This window comes from Perognathus longimembris, chromosome 5 (genome assembly GCF_023159225.1).
Source record: "Perognathus longimembris pacificus isolate PPM17 chromosome 5, ASM2315922v1, whole genome shotgun sequence".
Classification (NCBI taxonomy): Eukaryota; Metazoa; Chordata; class Mammalia; order Rodentia; family Heteromyidae; genus Perognathus; species Perognathus longimembris.
The window spans coordinates 49,085,056-49,099,272 of record NC_063165.1 but is presented as its reverse complement, the minus strand read 5'-3'; the positions used below and the strand labels follow the sequence as shown (position 1 = coordinate 49,099,272).

The following is a 14,217-nucleotide window of genomic DNA, read 5'->3' as shown; positions in this document are numbered from 1 at the left end:
AGGGTCTGTTTTTTTTAAGTTTTTATTCCCTGTGGTTATTGTATATGATTTTGGTACACTGGATATTGTATATAGGCTTATCTTAACTAGGAAAGGGAAATAAAAGTGAGGGAGGGGAAAAGAAATGTACTCAGTACCTTATTATGTAGCTGTACCCCTCTGTACATCACCTTATCAATAAAAGTTTTTATTATAAAGGTGATGTACAGTGGGGCTACAGTTACATAAGTCAGGTAAAGAATACATTTCTTTTTGGATAATGTCATCCAGGGGGTCTGTTTTTGAGAGCCACAGGTAAGTTAAAGTGTGTGAGTCTGACAGTTTCTGTTAATAGGCTTGTTTGTCCATCTGTTCCTCCATTGATATTCTTTGCCTCTGTGAAGAGGAACTGTGTCTGTATGCTCAGGGCCTGGCCACTATTGGAAAGCCAGGGAAGACAGCTCTAGAAGCTTGAAAAGTACCCAGTGCTTGGGAGAGATTCTCAGGCTAACCAAAGCCCAGCACCAGGGAGGCTGGAAACAGTGAGGCGGGAGTGAGGGAAAGTCGTGACCAGTAAGTGCTAGGGACATGAAGGCTGTAATAAAGGAAAGGGTAGATGTATTATCATTTGTTTCTCTTGGCATAGAACATTCCACTAATTGCCTTTTTCTTCTTTTCCATTTTAGGTTTGGACAATGTCAGTAGGTAAGTCTAGGTTTTGTGATTGATACCTTTTCGCTCTTGAAATGTCCTTTACAGAAAGAAGGATGCAATCTAGAGTTCTGGATTCCAAGTCATCATATAGGAATGGAGAATTGACTGTTAAGGAGGGGGAGGTGTTGTTTTATCTGAGATGCTTTGCTTTGTTCTCCTGTTATCACATGCTAACTGGCTCTGTATCTGGGTTGTCATTGGCATGAAGACTCTTGAATACTCAATGCCATCTTCTTTCTCAGTGTCCTCAAAATATTTTCCCAAATGAACCATGCTTAAGAGTGCTTTACAAATGCCCCAAGCCAAACATCACCCACTACTTCACTCCATAGTCAGGAGGAACCTCCTTTCCTGTGTATGAGACAGAGAATAGACATTGAGTATCCAAGCAGAGCCAATAGCCTACTGTAATCAACATGTAATTACAACTTGGATCCCTTCATGAGGAAGAATGACAGATGCTAATTTGGATTACAGTGTAGAGGACCCTTTTCAGACAGCTCATGTTTGTAAGAGAAGACCTGTAAAGGGTAATTTTAGCAGGAGAAGAAAACCTCATGGATAACATGTTCTAAACAGAATAGCACGTGTAAAATCATCAGATGAAAAGTAGCCTGTGAAGACCCCCAAAGAACCTTGCTGGGCAGCAGCAGGACCGTGTCTTATGAGGGGCAAGAGGCAGCTGGAGCTAGCACACATAGGGGCATCTCATGATACTCAGATTTATTCTTCATAGAGTAGAAAGCCATTGGAAAATCCTTGCATTTCAAGTGACATAATTAGATTTCTGTCTTTAAAAGATTGATCGCAGTTGCTCTGTGTCAAAGGATTTAGGGAGGAACTATATGGGCAAGGATACCAGTTGGCTGGTTTGAACTCAGGGACCCTAGAGAGAAGAGAAGTATAGATTCATGAGGCTTGGTGTTATGCCTTGGGTCAGCTGACTGCTGGTGCTCTGGCTTGGGACACTGAGCAAGCTGTAAAGAAATAGTTTGCCCTTACTCATCCCTCATCTGTGGGCTGTCGCGATCCCTGGAATCTGCTGTGATGGGGAATGTTGGAGTAACCAGATGACCATTCTGTTGTTGTGATGAGGAATGTTGGAGTAACCAGATGACCATTCTGTCCCTCCTTCTCCTCCCCCTCCCAACCCCTCACCCACATAGGTCATTCTTAAAAGGAGCAAAGGCCTCCAATTCAGACATCAAGAGGGAAGGGGCCAATGGAATGTCCAAGGGGCAGACACTGGGCACACTGGAGACTGCGGCCAGGAGTAAGCACTGTTCAAGCCCCAAGCGAGCTGGCTCCACAGCCTGGGCCACAAACAGCCAGCCACAGCCCCTGCATGAGTCCTGGATGGAACCTTGTGGGGACTCACTCAGAAAGATCCTGAAGGCCCCCATGCTACAAAAGACATCCAGCACCATCACGCTGCAAGCCACAAAAGTGCGGCCAGAACAGACAGCACCAGTCTTGGGGGCTTTCTCTCCTGAAGAGAGGAAGCGACCAGCTGCCCTCCAGCCAACCACCCTCTCTACCCGGTACTCTGGCCTGGGAAGCCCAGAAGTGACGAGCAAGATTGCTACAAGGAAAATTTCCATGGAGAGCCAGAGTGATTCAATGTTCCCCAGATTTGAGAGCAAGCCCCAAAGCCAAGAAGTCACTGAAGGTCAAGTGGTCAAGTTCCAGTGTGAGGGTGAGTAGAACTGACTAGTCACTGGTTCCCAAAACATAGACCACTGGTGGCCACTCCCTTCCTTTAGCACACAGCTGGTCTGCATGTCCCAGATGCCCAGTCCTTTAGACTAGACCCACCAAGAAGCCACCACCCACAGTTTTCCTTTCAAGAAGAACTGTCCAAAAAGCCAGGTGCCAGTGGCTCATGCCTATAACCGTAGCTACTCAGGACACTGAGATTTCAGAATCACAATTCAAAACTGGCCTAGGCAGAAACATCTGTGAGACTCTTATCTCTAGTTTACCAGCAAAAAGCTGGAAATAGAGGTGTGACTCAAGTGGTAGAGTTCCAGCTTTGAGCAAAACAGAGTGTTCAATCCTTGAGTTCAAGCCCCAGTTCCAAGTTAAAAAAAAAGAAGAAGAAGAAAGAAAGAAAAAGAAAGGCCTTTAGAAGCCTGTTGCCTGTAATCCTAGCTACTCAGAACGCTGAAATCTGAAGATTACAGTTCAAAGCCAGCCCAGGCAAAAAGTCTATGAAACTCGTATTTTTTGGTAGCTGGAAAAAAGCTGGAAGTGGCTCTTGACTCAAGCGGTAGAACAGTAGCCTTGAGCAAAAGAAGTTCAGGGACATTGCCCAGGTCCTGAGTTCAAGTCCCAGAGCCATCATCAAAACAAAACAAAACAAACTAAAAATTGCCTGGAAAAGTCCTTTATTCTATAGAAATACCCAACAGTGACTCGCTATTCCTTGTAAGATGGAGCAATGACCTTGTACCTTAACTTTTGCCTCTCTAGATGAAGCAAAAGCCTCATCATCACTCTCATCACAAAGCAGAGTAGGTCTCTTCCTGCCTTTTCCTGGCCTGTCACCCTCACCTTCCTCTACCCCATTGCCCCTGGACTCTGTCATAGGACATTTGCTGTGTGTAGGTTGGGTCGAGGAGGCAGGTATGGGGATGGGAAATGAGCCCCTCCTCCCTGGAGCACCTCCCTCCTAGTGGGACCCTCTCCACCCCATCCCACAACCACCCTATGCTCCCCCAAAGAATTTCACTCTTCACCTGGTCCTGCAGTTTCAGGAGTCCCAAAGCCTGAAGTGACCTGGGCTGTGGAAGGCAATCCTGTGAGGAAACAACCAAGTGTCCTTGAGATTTATGAAGATGGTAGATTCTATTACTTCTGTCTACTGAGAGCCCGGGCAAGGGACAGTGGGAAATACAGCTGCACAGCTTCCAATAGCCAAGGCCAGGTGTCCTGCAGCTGGACCCTCTCAGTGGAAAGTGAGTATATCACTCAGATCGTCACAGATTCTCAGGGTGGGGAGACATTCGTGGGGTGCTTCTCTTGCTGCAGATAGCTCAGCAACTACCACCCTGTATCCTGTGTCCACAACAAACATCAACCAACCCACAAACCAAGGCCAAAGTTGATGACCAGTGAGTGATTCTTAATCAGGATTTCACAGCAGAATCACCTCAAAATAGACATGGCTGGGCTCAGTCCCAGCCCAGCGGGGAGCTACCTTTTTAAGTTCCTCAGCTGTCCCAGTAGTGCCATGACTCAACTTCTAAAACCACAGTGAAGCCAGTACTGGCTAAAGACACAGGTTCAGAGATGTGAAATGGTCCAGTAGGCCACATCGTGTGTGCTGATTATGACATCCACTTAGGAAAATGATGTGTGATCACAGTGTGGTGTTTGCACTATATATAATCTTAAGACTCCAAAATAAATGTTTTAGTGCTTTTAAAACACTGTCAACATTGTGCTGACTTTATAAGCATTATCCTGATTTCTATCCTAATTGACTCATAAGCATAACATCAATATCTTTGAGTATTACTTCATATTCCTTAAAAGTATGGTTTTAATAGCTATATAATATTAGGGGGATGTATAATTTAGACATTTTCTTATTTTGTTGAATGTTCCGGTTATTTCTATTTTTTCTTCTATTAAAATTAAATTATGATAAATAGGCCTGGGTAGTGTGTGGTTCAGTAGTGGAACACTTCCTTAGCATACATGAGGCCCTCCCCAGCACCACAAAAATAAAGCAAAACTCCAAAACTATGATAAGTATCTTTGCATCAATTTGTCTTTCTATAAAAATTTCCCATTGCATTTTTTTTAATGCCAGTACTAGGGCTTGAACTCAGGAACTTGCCCTTTTGCTTGGCTTCTTTGTTCAAGTCTGGCTCTTTGCCACTTGAGCCACATTTTCACTTCTGGCCTTTTATTAGTTACTTAGAGATAATAAAACTTTAAAGACCCACTTTTAAAGTATATTTCAAAAGCCAGGAATGGTGGTGTCCCACACCTGTAATTCTAGTTATTTGGAAGGCAGGAATTGAGAGAATCTTTCTCTGAGACCAGTCCAGGCAAAAAGACTCCCCTTCAATCAATCAGTCTGGAATGGTGGTGTGTGCCCCTGGTGCCAGCCATATGGGAGGCCATAGGTGGATAGAAGGTTAGTGTCTGAGGCTGGCCATAGGCAATATTGTGAAAATTAAAGTGAAAAACACCTGGGAGCATGGCTCAAGTAGTAGAGTGTCCAGCTAGCAAACATGAGGCCCCAAATGCAAACTCTAGTACCAACTAAAAAGAAAGAAGGCAGGAAGGAGGAGGGAAGGAAGGAAGGAAGGAATATAATTTAGTAATTTTTAATGTATTCACAGAGTTTTGTGGCCATCATCACTCTTTAATTTTGAAATATTTGGATACCACTCCTTCCCCCAAAAGAATCCTACCTCATTTTCAGGTACTGCCTATGCTCCCATCCCTTCAGCCCCTGACAATTAATCTACTTGCTATCCCTATGGATTTTCCTATCTTAACATTTCACATGAATAGAATCATGTGATACTCTTTATTTACCAGTTGTAGGGCTTGAACTCAGGGCCTGGGCGCTGTCACTGCCTGGCCGCTGTCTCCAAGCTCTTTTGCTCAAGGCTAGCACTCTACTACTTTGAGCCACAGTACCACTTCTGGTTTTCTTTTTTTTTTTCTTTTTTGGCCAGTCCTGGGCCTTGAACTCAGGGCCTGAGCACTGTCCCTGGCTTCCTTTTGCTCAAGGCTAGCACTCTGCCACTTGAGCCACAGCGCCACTTCTGGCCGTTTTCTGTATATGTGGTGCTGGGGAATTGAACCCAGGGCCTCATGTATACGAGGCAAGCTCTCTTGCCACTAGGCCATATGCCCAGGCCACCACTTCTGGTTTTCTGATGGTTAATTGGAGATAAGACTTTCATGGACTTTCCTGCCTGGTCTGATTGAACCACAATCCTCAGATCGCAGCTTCCTGAGTAGCTAGGATTGCAGGACCCACCAGTTCCCAGGTGTGATATGTGATCTTTTGTGATTGGCATCTTTTCTCTCAGCAGAATGTGTTCAAGATTCATCTATATTATAGCATGTGTCAGTTCTTTTTTCATCTTTATGTCAGTTCACTGCTCATCGTTTTTCTTATCTCATTATATGGGTACTGTCTGCTTTGTCCATCTTAGTTAATTAACACTTGAGTTGTTTCTTTTAGCTGTGGTGAAAAGTGTTGCTTTGATCACTGTAAACAGGATTTTTGTGGTGTTTTTTTTAAATACCTATGGGTAGAATTGTTAAGTTGTGTGGGAGTACTGTGTTTAACTTCCTGCGGGGAAATGACCAACTTTTCCACAGTGGCTATATCATTTTGCCTTCCACTAGAAATGCACAAGTGTTCTAGTTTCTCCACATCATCATGAATACTTGGAGGTTTCTTGTTTTTGTGAGTGTGTATGCTAGTCCTGCAGCTTGAACTCAGGACCTAGATATTGTCCCTGAGCTTATTTTGTTCAAGGCTAGCACTCCCACTTGAGCCAAAGTGCTACTTCCGGCTTTTTCTATATATATGTGGTGCTGAGGAATCGAACCCAGGGCTTCGTGTATACGAGGCAAGCACTTTGCCACTAGGCCATATTGCCAGCCCCCTAACATCCTTTCTTTGGTCTCTTTCATCCCTTACCCCTTGTAGAGACCTTATGTTGCTCCACACATACCTTTGCTCTTCCCAATGCTGAAAGGGGAAAGAAAAATCTTTCCCCTGCTTGCTAATGCTCAAACTCCTACTTTACATCTCCACTCTTCTAGTCCCAAAGCATACTTGCCTGGAGTGAACTTTCTGTGCATAGGCAGCCTCCAGTCACCCAAGGATGTTCTAAAGGCCAGTTCTGTACTAAATACTCTGTTTGCAGTCTTCCATTTAGTTATCTCTATCATCCTTGTTGTTGTTTTTCCTGAGACTGGGACTGGAACTCAGTTTGAAGCTTTCACTCACTGGCTGGTGCTCTACCATCTGAACCACAACTCCAAACCAAAAGATATTTGAGATAATTATAATTGTACCTATTCTTCAGATGGGAATACCAAGCTGTAGTAAGGTTCAGTGACTCATCTAAGAGCATATACTTTGTAAAGCTCTAACCCATGTTGGTCTCAGAGTCATCACTTCAGTGACTCCCGAAGGCTAGTGAGGGAATGAGGGAAGGAGTTGATGGTGACTCTCTACATGTGAGATCATCTTCCCATCCCTTCCTCAATGCCAGGCCTGGTTAGAGGAACCATCTTTCTGTCTTGTAGCTCTTCTCTCATAGAGGAGGGTCTAGGGGATAAGGATGGCTGTGAAGTCAGAGAGCTGACTGCTAAACCACCCCACCACTGGATTTGACTGTAGGAGTTGATGAACTTTGTCTAGAAAATGAGCTAAAAATGGAAGGAACATCATGGCATTGTCACATTCACACCTAGAAAAGTACCTTGCGCATACAGTCCCTCAGGTTTTCTTGGCTGAAACCCCTCAATACAGAGTGGCTTTCCCCTCATCTCTATATTGAGAAGCACCAGCAATGTCTGCTCAGCATCGTGACCCTTTTGACGCATATCCTGCTTAGTCTAGAGATTATCAGTCAACTAGGAATATTTCTAAAACTAGAACATGCATTTTCTTGGGCCCCCCAGAAGTTCTGAACCCTTGATCTAGGTTGGGGCCCAAGACACACTTGGAAAACTACAATATACATGAGGCTTTGTCATTGGAATCAGTCTCAGAACTGGAAAAGAATAGTCATAATAATTGAAAGCAGAAATACCCTCCCTGTGAGCTTGTGGTCTCTAGAAGAAGAGAGAGAGTGACAAGATTGGGTTATCACTGCTGTAACATATAGAAGAGAAGACAGTAGAGCCAGATACTGGTGGCTCATGTCTGCAATCCAAGATACTTAGGAGGCTGAGATCTGAGAATCACAATTCCAAGCCAGCCTAGGAAGACGAATCAGATATTCTTTTTTTTTTTTTTTTTGGTTCACATACAGCAGAGCATGTTTTAATTAAAATTTTATTTTTACTTTGAGATAATAGTAGATTTACATGCACTGAAAGAAGAATCGAAGCCAGGTTTTTAGACCTCAAACCCAATGTCCATGGGTCCCAGAATCAGATATTCTTATATCCAATTAATCAGCCAAAATCTGGAATTGGAAGTGTAGCTTAAGTGGTAGCCCTGGGCAGAAAAAGCCAAGCAAGAATATAAAGTCCTGAGATATAATAAAACACTGTAATGTAGAAGCAGACCAAGAAAGTGGGGAAATAGAACATAGTGAGGGTCAAGAGCAGGCAGGAGAGGCCTAAAGTGAAGAGGAGAGAAGACACTCTGTGGTCCTGAGAAGCCTAGCACAAGGGTACTTTATAACTAGAAGGCACCCTGGCAATCCCCTTGCTTCCAACCTGGGCAGCAACAACCTGGGCTGTTGCTTTCTGATGTGCAGGTAGACAAGGTTTAAGTATCTGCCCAGGAAGCCCAGTACCTTGGCCAGTACCGCATCTGCCGATCAGGCTTGGGATGATTGAGGTGGCCTGTGTGTTCTTTGCCTTCACAGGGCCAGCCATAATGAAGGTAGCCCCCTCGTTCTCCAGTGTTTTGAAGGACTGTACTGTCATTGAGGGTCAGGATTTTGTGATGCAGTGCTCCGTACAAGGGACCCCAGTGCCTCGAATCTCTTGGATGCTCAATGGTGAGTCCCCTGCCCTTGCCCAACTCTCACTTCTTACTCTATCTCAGAAACATGGAGTACAGAGAGCATAGAACCGAATCTGCTGTTAACTGGCTAGGCAGGTCACCAACATGAAAGGCCTTAAACTCCCCATCTACAGGATGGAAATAACACTACAGGGTAGTGGATGTAAGATTCAATTAGTTCACATACATTAGCTAATGAGATGTCCAATACATAGATTACAAGTAATTCCATTTCTTTTTCTGTGATGAGACTCATGAGAGGTCCATGATGAATATTTGAAACATAAACTAATGAATCATACCACAAGTTCTTAAAGGATCTTGTCTGTTATATATAGTAGCAGGTAGACTAGGGCTCAGCAACTAGGAATTCTTTTTTAATGTTAATTATAGCTCTATAGAAATATGCCCACTCTTTTTTTTGAACCAAAGAAGATCTTTGAAAAAATTAATTATCATATGTTATCACTTTTCTCTTTTTTAGCAAGAGCCCTTTTAATCTTAAAGGTGTGAGGAGCTCTGATTTTATAACAAGAACCACTAAATGGGTAAGATTGGACAGCAGCTACAGGAAGGATGAGTGAGGAACTGCCAAGAGTGAAGACCTTCTAGGTCCCTCACTGAGTAGTGGAGCATCCCAGTTCACCTCTCTGGATGCAGGCTCTCTTATCAATGGGGAAAGAGTAGAACAGAAGGCCTGGTGTCTGGGCCAACTCTCACATCTACTAAATCAGGCTCCCTAGGAGCCAGTGCACATCATGTATGCTCCCAGGGGCCCCCGGGTATGTCTACACCGTGGTGCATTGCCTGGGAACCTTCCATGTTGGCAGTTTGCTCAGGCTGTGCTGGAAACAAACTCTGAGCGACAGGAGGTGCTGAGTACCTTCCTGTAGGCAATTGTCATGGGCAGCTGAGAACTGAGGCCTGCCTTCCCATCTACTCCTCACCTGAAGACAGAGCTTCTGGGGAACCCTGGGGCTGATTGCAAGGATACAGTCTCCTTGAAGCTGGTTTAGAAATGAACATAAGAGCTAATAATGGATCTGAATAGGCAAGTTTCCCCTTTGCTTGGCTCAGAGTCCAGAACAGGGTTAACAAACATGATCTCAGAAGGGCCAGGTAGTAAATCTTTTCAGCTTTTGGGGCCATATAAAATTATTTGCCTCTACTGTTGCAACATAAGAACACAGCATAGACAATATGTAAATGAATGAGTTGAGGCTGCATGGCAAGAACATTTTATTGATGGACACTAAAATGTGGATCCTGTGTCATTTTCATGTCATCATATTTTCTCCCTTTTATTTTTTTCAACTACTTAAATTTGTAGAACTATTTTCGGCTTGCAGTTTGTACAGCCCCAAGTAGTGGGCAGATTTGGCCTCATAGATGTGTTTGCTGACAAACCCCTGGTTATACTCCTTCCTGGGGCCTGGATTCTGGGTGACATTTCTGCATGCTTCCCACTAGAGGGTACTCGTGCTCAAGTTGGGTTTCCCTGGCTGCTGTCGCCCAACCTAGGTTCCATGCTGAGAGTTTGATGACTCCCAGTTGTGACTTGTCCCTAGCCAACCACCCTTTTCTCGGGGCTTCATCTTTGTTTGTGGGGCCAACACAAATTGTACTCCAGGAAAAAAAAGAGATCATGATGCGTGTCAGCCTGTATCTGAATAGCAGAGGCATGTTGACAGCCCCTTAGAGAACATGCTGGTGATGTCAAGGAAGAGATGGGCTGGGTGTGGCATTCAGTCCCCTCAGTGGCAGAATCCTAGCCCTTGCTCCCTGCCCCCACCTAGCCCAGTCTGACTTTCATGGAGTGCAGGGGGCTGGGAAGCCTCCCTTCCCTCCAGCCTTGTGGTGTGCTTGGCAGTCTCTTTGCCAGACTGCTGTGGACACGTGAAGTGTTGCTATGTACAGAAGAAAACATCGCCTTGCACAGAAAGCATTTCTTCCTGTAATGTCTCCTTCCCTGGCCACTCTTCCCAGCCACCCACCCCTGATTCTATGAACTGGGGCCTGGCAAACAAAGAACCTGACAGTTTCTTCCTAGATGGTAAGCAGACACATTCCTGCTATAAGGCCAGAATCTTCAGTAATGAGTTGGTTGGGCTTCCCCTCCCCCTTAAAAAATGAAAAGGCCACATCCTGGAATGATAAAAATCCCAAGATCATATAGCATTCAGGAAACCACTAAGTTCATTGCATGGTCTCCTTTGTCCATGCAAAGGACTTACAGAAAGTGACCTGAATATAGGTCTTTTGGTGGAGGGTGAAAGTCATCTTTAGTTCCACATTGAACTGTTCTGTGAATACAAAGATGCACAGAATTAGTGGAGCAAGTTGCAATTAAAGTTGGGATGCAGAATTCTTTCTGATACACAGCTACAATGGAAAGTAAAATCATTGTTCTGGAATCATCTGAAGGGAACTGGGAGCCATATGTCTGGGCAAGGTCTGCTCTGGGCAGTGGGCCGAGTGATCCTTGAAGATTTTTTTTTTCCAGGCACAAACCCTGTGAAACTGAGGGATGGAATGGAGACTATACAGAAAGCTCAGATGCTTGTCACTTTTCCTCGATACACCAAAGTCCTCCAGAGTCACTCTCCCCAGTCTTGCAGGCTGTCTTGCCCATGGTGGACCTGGGCCAGCCCCCATGCCTGACAGTAGCATGCAGCTGAGGCAGGGCTTACTTTCCCATCAGATGCTCTCTGGCCTGAGTCCTCCTGTGCTTCCCTCCTCAGGGCAGCCCATCCAGTATGCTCGCTCCACGTGCAAGGCGGGCGTGGCTGAGCTTCACATCCAGGATGCCCTGCCAGAGGACCATGGCATTTACACCTGCCTGGCAGAGAACAGCATGGGGCAGGTGTCCTGCAGCGCCAAAGTCACTGTGCATGGTAGGTATCTCCAGGATCCTTCCCGGATGCATCTTCCCTGCAGACATGGCTTTTATAGGCAATGGGATGATTGGCCCATATCCAGGGAGCAGAGCACAATCCGCCTTGCTGCACACCGTGGCTGGTAGGCGCCTGCTTCAGCAGACGCTGCTGGAATGTTGAGGGACAGAAGGGAGGGTCTGTAGAAAGCCCTGTCTGTGCTTGAGCCAGGCAGGCAGAGGAAGTGGCTTCCAGGAGCTCACACAAACAAGGAGCTGTCTTGGAAGGGGATATGCTCCCCCATCCCTTCATCCCATGTAGTCATGGGCAGATTCGGGGGGGTGGGAGGCAGAAGCAAAGATTCCAGCAGCTCCCTGTCTGGCAGGAAGAAAAATCACCTCACTGTAAGAAAAATATCCACATGTTGGCTTAGCACACAGGGATCTCACAAATGACCCCCTCTACCTTGGGAAATCACAGGTCGCAGAGGATGGGCACGAAGACTTCTATAGGGTCTCAGGTTGTCCCTCTCCTGCCACGAAGCCTCCCTACCAGCCTAAGCTTGTTTTTACACATCACCAGCCAAAGTGTTCAGTAATCTGATTATCTCTGTCATCTGTTGATCAGCCAAGCACTTAGTCCACAGAAATCACAGGACAGTCACAGACTCAGGACAGATCTGCCTGGGCTGTGGGATCGGTGGGCACGGTGACAATTCCTGGGCCCAAGGTCTTCAGGTAAGCCTGATTACGGCCCTCAATGTGGACTGGGTGTAACTAACCTTTGGTGCTTGGACTGGGTGCAGTATATTTACATTCCCCGCTAGACTAGCATGGGAGGCCACGCTTCTTCCCCCTATCCTGAGGACTCAAGCCTTTTGGGAGAGTCCCACACACACCCCGTAGTATGAAAAGCTACCTTCAGGGAGGCTGCAAGAGATGGTTTCACATAAAATGTGCCAATCACTTTCTGCCTGCTGCTTCACCTTGCCTATTGTACCCCACAGAGACCTCCACAGCTTGGGGTGGGGCTGGGGTCCCTGCTTTATACAGAAGGATCTGGAGGTCTCACAGAGTCATATGACTAGACCAGATGCATAACATTGGTAGAGGAACTCAGTCTTTGAGCCCGGGCCCCGAGACCAAAGCCCAGGCAAGTCTCACAGCTGCCTTTTCTCAGAGGGCATCTTCCCCTGGTCCCAAGGGAGAGGCTGGCCACAAAGGCAGGGAACTGTCCATGCCTTAGGGACAAAGCTACAGGCACTGATGTAGGATGTGATTGACAATGGCTCCTTGAAACTCCCTCCTCGGAGCGGACTGGAATTGCTCTGCAGAAATGCCTCAGCATGTCATCCGTGAAGTGGCTACTCCTATCCTTCTTTCATGAAAGCCCTCCACTCCCAAATCAGGGCTGACATGGCCCCTGGCAGCTTCTCAGCTAGCCTTCCGGTTCACATGTTTATTTATTGTGTGGGTCCTTGGGGCCTCAGAGACTGGGATGGGATTTCCAAAGAAGCAAGAAAGCTCAGAGCCTGGTCTCCAAGGGCCAGAGGAGCAGCGGTCCCCTCCCACCAGGGCAGGCTTCTTGGAGGTCAGTGTGGCCCATAGCCAGTCTGTAATGGGCAGGAGAGTGAGCATGGTATCGGGTCAGTTGTCCCCTCCCACACAGCTCAGCCTTCTTTCTTCTTTTTAAGTGTTATTGTAAAGGTGATGTGCAGAGGGGTTACAGTTCCATGAGTAAGGTAATGAGTACATTTCTTTCCGAATGGTGTTAATACCCCCTCTCTCATTTCTCCCACCCTCCCCCCGACTTCCCTCTCTCCCAAGTTGTAAAGTTCATTTCCAGCATAGTATCTAGTGAGTATCACTGTTTCAGCCTTCTCCCTTTGAAGACTGTCTCATCAGCTCCAGCCAGCAGCCAGCTAATCCAGGCTGTCCTGCCTTGTCTTAGATTGGATTAGAGACCCAGCTGAGCTGTCACCCAGTGACTGTGATAGGATCCCTAGATGAAGGATCAAGAACGCTTTGGAGCTATTTTCCTGGCACCTGATGTTGGAGTAGGGTAAAGGACTATATGATGGTCCATTCAAGTGTGTTTGAAATTAGGAAGAGAAAAATCCAGCCATGGCTCTGCCACGCTTTTCAAGTTTGCTCTCAGGCCAGGCTTGCGTGAGTGAGGTTGTCCTGGGTGGGAGATTTACTGGCCTGTCAAGGCCAGACAGAGGCTCAGAACCATAAATGGTTCTCAGCAAGGCTGAGATGTAGCCTGCCTAGGCCTACCGGCATTCAGGATGTCTCTGCATAAGGCTGGAAAGATGAGCGTGGCACAGTGAGACCTCTGGCATCCTGCCCAAGTCTCTCAGGCAGTGGGGGGACTGTGTCCTGCACCATCCTTAGACTTGAAGCTCTTCTTACTCCTTGCTTACTCCTATAGGCTCCAGGTCCTCTGGAGGCAAGTAGGGGCGCTGGTTCCCTGTTGTCACAACCAGCACTCCAGCCTCTCCTGCAGCTGCCCAGACCTTGCTCTGTCACCCTCGATCACCCTCTGCCCAGTGTGAATCCTACTCATCACATCCGAGCCCTGACCACCCAGGTGCCAACTCCAGGCTGAACCTTCTTCTTCTGTGGGATGGAGACACTCACAGCACTGTAAAGAGTGTGTGACTGCATGTATGCACTGTCCCTGGGATGCAGAAATGCTCAGAAAGCACATACCACCTTTATGACTACTGTCCAAATTTTAAACAGGATAAAGTATCCTTGCAGTATTTATCCCCAAGGATCGACTTGCTATAGTTGTATCTGTCTGTCCAGTCAACAAAAGAAAGGAGTGGAAGTTCGAGCTCAGCCTAGACTACATAATGAGACTAGTCAAGAGAAGGAAGGTGTTGGTTGAGGCCAGATTTCAGTGCCTCTTTGCAAGGCT

General features: G+C 46.3%; 1 protein-coding gene across 2 annotated transcripts in view; it reads left to right on the top strand.

Moving 5' to 3' along the window:
- Mylk (myosin light chain kinase) overlaps positions 1-14,217 on the top strand; it is a 192,464-nt gene that overhangs the window by 64,566 nt on the left and 113,681 nt on the right. For both annotated transcript variants that reach the window (XM_048346780.1, XM_048346781.1), the window contains 5 exons: positions 666-684; positions 1,860-2,389; positions 3,444-3,650; positions 8,280-8,414; positions 11,161-11,313. In XM_048346780.1, coding sequence (XP_048202737.1) covers positions 666-684; positions 1,860-2,389; positions 3,444-3,650; positions 8,280-8,414; positions 11,161-11,313 — 1,044 coding nt within the window. The remainder of the gene's footprint in view (positions 1-665; positions 685-1,859; positions 2,390-3,443; positions 3,651-8,279; positions 8,415-11,160; positions 11,314-14,217) is intronic.